Consider the following 11618-nt stretch of genomic DNA (forward strand, 5'->3'; position numbering starts at 1 on the left):
CTTGTTATACTTATTTCAGAAATGTGCGAGAGTGATTTTTATGCTGTAACCAACCTGTGATGAAACTTGTTCGGTGTAACCGAACACCTATGACGTCGGCCGATCGGTCGACGCTCTATTACTCAATTTTATTTACTTTTAGTGCACATTTGCAACTCCACGGAGCGGGTGAATTCTTTAACATAATTATTATAATTAATTGTTTCGTGTGAATAAAGTGAAGTGCTTTACACCGGCCTTTACTCTCAACATCAATATCCAACAAGACCTCGCTCCCCGAACAAAACTTGTTACACAGTTAGAGTGAAATAATACAAATTTTGCTTTATGAACCAAAAAAATGTGTATGTTAATTTAACCGCGACTTCACCCGCGTCACAGTACTATTACTACATCACAGTACTCCGAGATGAAATGTTACCGAATGGACATTCTCCTAAATGCAAAATTTCAAGAAAATTGGTTGTGCATATAAAATTTGAACTAACACTACTGGAAGTAGATGCTCTTTATTGATGATTTTTGCATTAAAACATTTGGCTTAGCTTTTTTAACATCAATTTGTATATATATTCTGTTTTTTGCAAATATACTTTCCTTTCTGTCATACTTTCACAGTTAGGATTAGGTTATTAGGTTTAAGATAGTATTTTTCTAAGATAACCTAAGAGCACAATTTCGGTTATATCTGCTTTTTTAAGCATCCAAAATTTTAAGAATCTCATGTTATGCGAATAAAGGACACTGACCTGTCCTGTAGCAGTTTTGTACTTCGCTTTCAAGTCTAACAGTGTTTTGACAGCCTCATCAACCTTGGCCTTCTCTGCTTTAGCTGATTTGAGGGACCGCACCAGGTCCCCTTGTTTGGTGATCTCCTGGTCGAGGCTGGTCGCGTCGCCGCCGCCAGGGGGCGCTGAAACCGCTGGCGCCGGTCCCGGTTGCCAGTCCTGGAAGTCAGAAATTAAATCTTCACGGAAATGTCTTCATGTTTAATTTTCTTAAAAAAAATATAGATAAAAAAAATTCAGGGTAAACTGGTCAGCTTGCTGCCAGCACCCGTTCACGAGTTGACGCATGGGTCAGCCATCGCGAAGCTCCGTATTAGAGGGAACCTCATGACTCATATTTTGACCATTTAAATGGTATTGTATATCGAATACACATTCGATGGAGTATATAATGCCCAGCATTTTTTATTCAGGAGAAAGAATCTTTATTCGGAGAAGAATGTTCATAAAGCTTCTAGATCAAAATAAATTGCTTTCATGTTCTGGTTGCGGTATATAAATATGCACGAAATATTTATTCTAAAAATAAATAATACGCTTTACATTATTACCTTCCCTGTGGTCGCTTTGTACTTGGCTTTTAGATCCAACAGCACCTTGACAGCTTCGTCTACCTTGGCTTTCTTGAAGCCGGCGTCCGCTGCAGGGGCCGAGCACCCTGGTTTCCAATCCTGAACAACAAATTCATTGTTTACTAATCATATTCACCGAGTTGACACGTCAAGAAGATAACTTATATAATACTAGCTGTTGCCCGAGCCTTCGCCCGCGTAAATTTCTCGCGGGATCAGTTATTTTTCTGGAATAAAAGGTACCATATATATCATTCTCCATACTTCAAACTATATGTATGTAAATTCCTAGAAGATTGGTGAAGTAGATAGAGCGTGAAGAGGTAATAAACAAACAAACTTACTTTTGCATTTATAATATTAGTTGGGATGTATTTAAATGCACGTACTGTCGTCATATGCAAGACGTATACAACATTTCCCAAAATCCAAAATTAAAACACTTGGTGACGCGCTTTTCTCTCCGTCCATTTGCGCTAGAATCTGATATTGGTAGAATCTGCATTTCAATTCCAAATAAGGCGATTTAGAAAAAAAATGGAAGGAAAGAGAAGTAGCCGAAACAAGCCGAAGAAAAGGAGGATTGAATGCGTCAGGCAGGACATGGCTAAAAAGGAAATAACAGATCGGTTAACATCAGACAGGGAGAAGTGGAGGAGACTGACATTCTGTACCGACACCACATAAAGTGGGATAAGAATAGGCTATTGATGATGTTCTTGTTTACGAGAGCTTTTCTTACTTGTCCCGTGGCAGCCTTGTACTTGGCCTTGAGGTCCAGAAGAGCCTTCACAGCCTCGTCGATCTTCGGTTTCTCCGCTTTGGCAGCCTTGAGGGAACGCACCAGGTCACCTTGCTTCGTGATCTCTTGATTCAAATCTGCTGCACCGTCCGAAGTCGTGACCTAAATCCACACTAATATTATAAAGAGTGTAGAAGAAGATGAATACCTAGACGGTTTTTTATAGATAAAGGAGAAGGCAAAACGTTGTCATCGTACAGAGTCAAAATGATGGAGAACAGAGAAGACATAGGAGTCACTCCACCGATAAGAAAAAAATCAATGAAAATTAATTTATAAAGAGATTTTTTTGTAAGCATACTTATGTTTATGCTAACAAAAAAAATATATAAGTATATATTTTGCATTTTATTTAAAGAGTTTTTTTTTGTTAGCATAAACATACTTATGTTTATGCTACCGCGGTTTATGCTAAACATACTTATGTTTATGCTGACAAAAAAAAAAATCTCTTTAAATAAAATTCAAAATATATACTTATATATTTTTCTCCAATAACTGTATTGTACAGATTTCAGTTATTTAATGAACAATTTATTTTTAAGTTTGTGACGTGAGAAAGTGAGAAGTGTGAAAACTACTTGCCCAATTTTGATGACATTTGGTACAGAGATAGACAACCTATACCCTTATAGACCTGTATGTATGTAAAGAACGATAGCATAGCTGTAAAGGCTGTCTTACTTTGACATTTAATATTTTTTTGGCGTCATCATCAGTCTTCGCGGCTTTGAGTTGGCGCACCAAGTCTCCTTGCTTTGTGATCTGCTCGTGTAGGACAGCGTCGTTAGTCGACGCAGAGGGCGCTGGCTGTTTGGCGCTGCCGGTTTGAACTGGTTTTGGCTGAAATAAAAATATATAGTTTAAACAAAATATTTAACAAGTTCTTTGTAACAAGAACTAAGAGATTTTAAATTCCCGCGGCAAATTGAGAAAACGGATTAGTTACACGCATTCGAATTCGGGAGCAAAATTATTCGGTATTAGGTACAAACTATGATATAGTACTATATTGTATAGTACATACACGAGTAAAAAATATAAAATAAAAAGTTTTGTAAACTATGTTTACTAACTAGGTATCTAGTTTACAAAAATTTTTTTTTGCTTTCTTTTATATTTTTACTAATAATGCAGCATGCAGATTGTATTAAATTTTTTTATTCAAATAAATATTAATTTCGATTTTACCAATCGCAGAAGTAGTACTAATTTCAACTTCAACTCAGACTAAAAACTAATTCGCCCTAAAGTCCAGAGTGATTCAAACATACATGTTAGGTGATCTTATTAATTTATACATATACAAAAATGATATAAAACCATATAAACTGGAAGTGTTTAAAAGTGAAAAGGATTCTACTTTATTAATTTTGTTTTAAATACTTAACTATAGTTAAAATTTACAGACTTACCTAAAATTTACGGTACATTAAATATTATTTACCATTACCAAACTGTACTTCCATAATCGCTATAAATTCAGTATACCTAATCAATTCTAATAAGTACACACAAACATATGTTATAATATTATACACGTGTACACACTGTTTAGTTTGTATTCCCACTACAGCGGCACCGCATGGTGTGACGTGTGCCCTTTACTTTCTAAAATGAAGAATACGTATAACCGGTTCGAATACAATAATTACATCCAATTCCATTACCCCTCTAAAATGAAAATGGTAAAAACAAACCGTTGTGCGCGAATCAATGTATAATATGTATATCGAATAATGCTATAGAAGATACAAAAAGTGAATGTGATACGTATATGGGTAAAACAGGATAGGAATGACTTATTTAATAAGTCATATATATATATATATAAAATTTAAGAACTCAGAACTACAGTTAATAAACTGTAACGATATGAGTTCTTAAATTTTATGCCAGATCCACACTGTCGCCGAACTCAGCACATGCCAACGTGAATGCGTGAACATTGCGTAATTGGTATGAGACCTTTTATTTATCGCAGTGAAAACCAGACCCGCCAAAGTTTGGCAAACTGTTCGACGACAGTGTGGAGCCGGCATGAAAGTTTTCAAATCGAAGTTTGCGGTTGAATGGAGTCTCTTTTAAAGCATTACGCCTGTGCTATAGTTTATATGTCAACTTTTTATTATCGCAAAGGAGGAAGGGATCGCTTGACCGACACTGCATAATTTTATTGCTAACTGTTGCCCGCAGCTCCACCCGCGGTAAATTATGACCTCAGGTCATTAAGTATATTTATTCTAGATTTCATCAAACGGTTTAGCCATAAAAGTGTGCCATACAGAAATAAAGACTTTCGCATATAATATTAGTATGGATAGTGTATAATGGTTAGGATAGTTGAGATTAATATCGTATCAATTTGCGTCATAGATCAATAACTAAAAAGAAGAAAAATACATTTGTGTACCTAAGTACAATAAAGTTGGTCATGTCATAAACTATGGCGCTCAATATCATTTGATCACTTTTCCAATAATGCTAATGATAGGATAGGGACATGTTAGGCTGATTACGCCTGCAAATTAAGTAAACGTAAGTAGGTACAAAGGTACCTTTTGTACTTCTACTTTAGAGCAAGAATACAGAAATGGATAGATTTTTTGAAAGAACTAATATGAAGTACCCAAAGGTAAAGCCAAAGGCAAATCAAAAACCTTATATTATATTTATATGATAAGGTTTTTTACCACTTAAGTGGTAAGGAATGATATTTACGAATTTGCTATTTTCTCTGTGGTAAACTACGTAGAACTACTACCAGGTAAAATTTAGCGATTCTGGCAACACAAACATATTTCTAAGTGAAAATTGACAGCTCCAAATCGACTGACAATTCCAATCTCCAATGGACAATTCTGACAAAGACAACAATAACAAAACAAAGTCAAAAAGTTTTCAACTCAACCCGCGAAATGAATAAAACTTAAACACAACACAATTCGATGAATACAATGTAGATTATTTGTAAATTAATGTACTTAAACCACATATTTCAGCAGAATCGTGATATATGATATGAAGGTACCCAATATTATTATTGCGATAACTTATTGTGTCCAATTGCAATCGAAGTGCCCGCGTAAGCATTTCGGTGGTACACATTTGTATTGTTTTCCTTAATAGATTATATTATTGTATTTATGTTTTACGAAATATTCTTCGTAATATAGTTAGCTAAAACCATTTCTTATGAAGATGAAGAATGAGGAAAATGTCATTAAAGATGAAGACGACGACGTGGTTATCCTTGGGGACTTTATACCGAAGCCGATGATATCTCACATTAAGAAAAGAAGAAAGCGGCACGTCGATCTTAGAAAGAGTACATCTGTCGATGGATCACTGGTTATAACACAAAAAGTTAAGGTGAAGAAACGAAAACACAGGTGTATTTTGAATGTGAAGAAGAAACATTTGCAACAAAATGATTCCATAAAAAAGCGTAAGGAACATGTTAAGGTTTCATTTGAAGATATAAAAAAAGTAAAAAACTCCTATGAGAGGATCACTCCATTGTGCTTAAGGCCAACTTGTATAGATATCAGATGTAAAATCAAGAGAAACATCGAAAAAGGGATACAAAAGAGGAGATTGAAAGTAAGTTCCTATGTATATTTTTTTAATATGTTCAACACCAAAGACCTTACAACATATATTTTTTTGTACATTTTAAATAAGAGATTTGAGAAAAAGTTTAATCATAATTTAAAAAGTTATTATGTAATTTTTTCATGTAAAGTTGCACCATGGCTTTCCTAGAGATCTGAAAAGATTGTTATCACCAATATCCCCCAACTCAATGGGAAATGAAATGTCCAGATCAAAGGATTGTTTGACTGAAATTAGTCTAGATACTAGTAGTTTTGATGATGAAAAGGAAAGCAAGCTGGATATACTAATTAAAAGGACAAGGGAAGTGAGTATTTCTATTCAATATTTTAAACTTTGAACTAGTTTAACATAGCAAAATTCCCGTCAAGCAAAAATTTTGTTATATTAAAAAATTATCTAAAACCAGAACAAACCTGGTTAGCTAAATTTAATTTTCTCAGATATTAAGACTTCTCAGATATTGTTCTTCAATTTGGGAAAGGTTGTGTTTATTTACTCTAGAATATTTTCTTTTTTTAAGAATAAATTACTAAGGTTTCAGAAAGACCACTTCTGAAAAAACCTATATCTAATCTTTTATACTGTGTTAGGACTGTGGCAAATAAAAGGCTCCCACATTTGTTACCAGAAGGTCTAGTCTGTCCCTTGGTCAAGTTTCTTCCAAATTGGTTTATTACAAATATGCAAAAATATCAATCTTTATAATACATTTTTAAAAGCATTCACAGGCACTGTCCTAGTAACAGTTCATGTATGCTCTATACACAGAAGATACTCCAAAGGAAAATGTTTTAACAAAAAAATAATAAAGTGCACAGGTGTGAGAGAGAGAATAAAATTTTGATGTGACCATCTGGAGAACAAACATTAACAAAATTATTTAATTCAGATTTAAAATAACAACATTTTATATCTTATTTTTCAGAGGGACAGAATAAATGAAGTGGCAAGGACTCGATTGTTGTGTACACCTCCACAAACTGACACAGCCAAAGAAATTATTGAAGACAGAACTTGCACAGATTACAAAGCGCCCTGCACAAGCACCCCTAAATATGAAGAAAATATTAATGATAATAAAAATCGGTCCATTACTAATACTAAATCAGAAGAATTAAAAATCAAAGATAATTCGTTTTTTAAAGAAATACAAGCTGCAATTTCACCTATCAAAAGTTTAGGTGATATGGTTGCAGTTACAAACATAAAAGATGAGCAATCTATGAACATTCCCCAAGATGGCTACACAAAACAATCAAATGTAGATGGAAATATATATTCCGAAAGCATAAAGAATAAACACGAAACGTCGCCATCTAAAACAAATTATGGAGACAGTATGTCCATTTCCGATTGTGATAATTTGACAGAGCAGCCAAATTTACTTTTGGAAGACACACATGTAGATCAAAAACATACTATATATACAAATAACGTCCTATCAAATACAAGTTTAGTACAAAATTTTGACAAAATAAATATTCTTTCCCTTAATGGAATTACAAATCAACTAAGTTTAGATCATAGCTCAGTTTCCAATCTCATGCAAAACAAACATTCTGAACACATACATACGCCTTTTTCTAATAAGAATTGTGATGCAGAAGACAATGGTCAGTCTATTACACAGAAAAACTACAGTGTTTCTCAGAATTTAACGCTGGAACATATTCCAGTTTTGGTTAGTACACACAAATATGATGAGTACATACATAATGTTGAATCAAATAGAAATGAACAAAACGATGAAAAAATAATTACAAAGCAGTTAAGTTTGGATCATAACTTATTTTGCAACCAACTGGTGCAAAATAAAAATTCTGAGTACATACATACAACCTTGTCTGCTAACAATTTTAAACAAAATTTTGAAAATAATGGTCAGCCAGTATCTCATAAAAATTTCAGTTTTGCTCAAAATCCAAATTTGGATCAAATCCTAGTTTCAGAAGACACACACATACACAATAAATATGTTGAGTGCTTAGATAATGCGGCATCAAGTACAAATCTAGAAGATAACAATGATAAAATTGATATTTATAATTTCCACAATGATATTACTAAACAAATTAGTCTAGATCATAACTCATTTTCTAAAGAACTCGTGCAAAACAATGAATCTGAGTACATACATTCATCATTTTCTAGTAAATATTGTGACCAAAATGTTGAAGAATACGGCACGTCGATATTGGATAATAATTATGTCTTTTCTCAGCGTCGAGATCAGGATCTCATTCTTCCCAAAAAATTCATACAATACGATAAAACTGAATACATTTCCAACGAAAATTGTGACCAAATCTTAGAAAATAAACGGACCTCATACAATAATTACAATTTTTCTCGGGGTCAAAATGAACAATATATTCCATTATCTGATGAAGTTGTACAAAACGAAAAATCCAGGTACATGCATACAGCTTTTTTCAACAACGATCCAGATCATGATATCGACGATAAAGACAAGTCTAATCGTTATAATGATACCTTTTTCCACGATCCAAATGAAGATCGTATGACATTTGCCAATGAACGCAATAACAATCAAAGATATTTACCTAAAGATTTTTGCAATATAGAGAATAATAAGTTTACTAAACTTGATGACGACCCATTTTTAGACGAAAGTAGGGTATATGGTGAATCTGAGTATATAAATACTGAACATGAAATGAAATCCACTTATCATTATAATAGTAACCGTTGTAGACATTCCAGTCGGAATCGCAATCCATTTTTCGAGGATATAATTCAACATAGAAAATATGAGTACGCATATAGAGAATACGAATCTATGTTGGATAATAAGCCTCAAAATCGTAGCAGCAGGGATAAATTTAACAATCAATTTTACGGAGAAGAACATGTTATGAACGATAAATATGTACGTAAACGTAGGTCTGTTTCTAGTGGAAAATATGAACTAGTTCCTAGGGATCAATGGGTGCGTAACGGCCATAAAAATAATAATGATGAGCAATCAAACCGGAACCATAAAAGTATTTTCGATAATAATATAAAACGCAAAAAGTCAGGGTTCATATATAGAGATCACACCTATAGGCATAGGGATTCTGATCAAGAGTTTGAAGTTATGCCTCTCGCATACAATAATAATATCTCAGAGCAACAAAATAGGAATCATAACGAATTTGAAGACACTAATCAGAATAGACACGATGATTATGACGGAAACGGTGAGAATATAAATATTTCCAATAGTAATAATACAGGTTTTAGGCGAAAAGTACGAAGAAATCATAGCCCATTTATCGACGATTTACCTACTATAAAGAGCGAACAATCTGAATTCTACACGAATTCTGCTAAAAATAGATACAATTCCCATAGTAATTTTTTTACAAAACAACCAAATAAAGACCGTAGTCCACAATCAGAAGATATACGCATAAAACACAAGCACAAACAAATTAAGAACAACATTAATTTTGTACAAGACATGAGAATGTCTACACCATATAATTTTAGTAACAAAAACAAACAGCCTAAAAATAAATTCAACCAGGCAAATTGGGAACATAGGTCAATTTTCGAAGAAATACATTTCCGATACAAAAAATCTGATTATACTAATAAGCATACTGTTTATTCGAGTCATAAATACGAACACAACAGTAAAAGATATAAGTACTTTGACAATAACCAAGGTGATAATGATAAACCTTTTAGCGGAAATACACCCGATCAATATAAAACATCCAAGTACGTACATACTGTCTCCAGTAGGAGATATAAAAAAGTTGTTTATAAACGTGAAACTTATATGTAAGGTAGGACTATGAAGAATTAATAAAAATCCGCGCCAGGTAAGAAATCCCAAGTTGGCCACGTTGTTGTGGGCAGCAATTACTGTAGCGCCGTTCTTTCGTAACGGAGGCTTTAGTTCATATTCTGTAAAGTGAAGTGGGCTATAAGTGTTTTTTTTATTTATCTAGTCTAGTGGTGTTTGTATTTCGTCGAAAGAAAATAACAACGACTACTGTATTTCGTCTAAAGAAAATAACAACGACTTATTTTGTACCATGATCATCCACTTGCGCAATGCGTTCTTTTGTATAATCGAGATTTATAAAATATACATTTCAACTGAGATGTGATAATAATAGATTACATAAGTTTTTAAGTAATATTTAATACCAAACATAATTTTGAAAATTGTGTAACTGTAAGCTGTGCTTACAGGTCGGGGTATTTCATACATTTACGAGTACATATGTAAGAGGTTATTTTCTAAAAATAAAATATTTTGATAAAGAAATCATGAAGCATTGTTCAAATTAGTTTAACTTTGCGTCATATTGAAGTGCATAAAACTCGTGTTCTTGTTGTATATGGTACAGCACCTTAATTATGTAAGAAGGGTATTTAGTAAAATATACATAAGTACTTACATAAATTAGACACTGCATCAATTTTCTTGATTTTAATAATGTTCTTAGTAAATTATGCATTTATTATGAAAATAAATGGCATTATTTTACTTTTTTACAGGAACGGTTATTATGATTAATAGTAGACATTTATTTGGGGATTTATAAATGTTTATAAAAAAATCTCATTTTATTTGTCCTTTAAGGATATTTTGAAAGTATTTTTGAGATTGTCTTGTAGCTTATTTCCTTAGATAATATCTATTGATCTATTCAACCAGTTATAAGTATTTCGTTTTATGTTGGTGTCGACAGCGTAAAATTCCGTTAAATGACGCAAAACTATGTTAATACCATAATTTAATACCATCGAAGTTCCTTTAATAAATTGGTCCTACATTTCGTATCGTGTGTTTATTTTTCTGCCTTAATGTCCTATTTTTTTCTCGCACTTGTTGAAATGTTAGTAACAATAATGTATTAACATTTAGCATGTTCCCGGTTTCATTCGAGGCTATGACGCTGCGAAACACATGGTCAACGTAACAATTTTTAAGATTGATAATATGCTAAGCTAAGATTTTACAACCGGCCGCCTGCCTGACATCAGCCCTCTTTGGGAATGCTATTGTTGCCTATCAGCTGATAAGGCTATGTGTCCCTTATTCGCCTCGTGCGATATACACGGGAGGATATAGAGTGGGACTATTCTAGGGCTAGACCAAATGCCACACGCGTTTAATTATTATTATGTTCTTCATTAAGCATTGGTCTTTATTATTTTCATAAGTACTTACTTTATTTTGACCATTACCAATCTACAATCTAAGCTTCCGAGAGATCTCTCTGAAAGAAACATGACCCTATTTCCGGCAACTGTTGATGTAGGTAGATACCTAAGTACCAACTGATAGCTATGTGATATGTATCACTTGAGATTTTTACTGAATAAACACACAAGTACCTACGTCTACTACGCCCTTATTCAGTGTCTAACCAATTAAATGACGCAAAACTATGTTAATACCATAATTTAATACCATCGAAGTTCCTTTTGACACGGTCCACTAATCCCATAAGATGCTAATCATATGTAATGTCCCTTCATGACATCTAATTATATTAATCAGTAATGTTTTTACGTCAAAAAAATATAAATGGGCTAATGTTATGGCTTTTGAATAAATTTATGGGAAATGAAAAATTAAAAACCAGGAATCGAATTTATTATGTGTATAAAGGTATACTCAGTATACTCAGGGTAGGTATTTATTTGTCTTATAAATTAACATTCAATATTAGGTCATATGTACCTACTTTCTATGATTTTACGACATGGTAGGTACGAGCTTTGATGGATTTTCAGAAAATCTCACTTTTCTGAGCATAGAACCATAAGCTAAACACTATAATAACAAGGGATCTAGGTCTAGATCTACCT

General features: G+C 33.1%; 2 protein-coding genes across 2 annotated transcripts in view; one reads left to right on the plus strand and one right to left on the minus strand.

Annotated features, from left to right (window-relative positions):
• The window catches only part of GluProRS (Glutamyl-prolyl-tRNA synthetase), a 39693-nt gene that overhangs the window by 10995 nt on the left and 17080 nt on the right, over nt 1-11618 (minus strand). The window contains exons 13-16 of the mRNA XM_053757308.1: nt 2847-3005; nt 2103-2264; nt 1340-1459; nt 750-947 (exon numbers count right to left, since the gene is read on the minus strand). Of these exons, the coding sequence (XP_053613283.1) occupies nt 750-947; nt 1340-1459; nt 2103-2264; nt 2847-3005 (639 nt within the window). The remainder of the gene's footprint in view (nt 1-749; nt 948-1339; nt 1460-2102; nt 2265-2846; nt 3006-11618) is intronic.
• On the plus strand, nt 5037-9962 carry LOC128676883 (GATA zinc finger domain-containing protein 14-like). The gene is made up of 3 exons (XM_053757309.1): nt 5037-5765; nt 5908-6084; nt 6706-9962. The coding sequence occupies exons 1-3, from the start codon at nt 5358-5360 to the stop codon at nt 9574-9576; spliced, it is 3456 nt and encodes a 1151-aa protein (XP_053613284.1). The 5' UTR covers nt 5037-5357; the 3' UTR covers nt 9577-9962.

This window comes from Plodia interpunctella, chromosome 17 (assembly GCF_027563975.2).
Source record: "Plodia interpunctella isolate USDA-ARS_2022_Savannah chromosome 17, ilPloInte3.2, whole genome shotgun sequence".
Lineage (NCBI taxonomy): Eukaryota > Metazoa > Arthropoda > Insecta > Lepidoptera > Pyralidae > Plodia > Plodia interpunctella.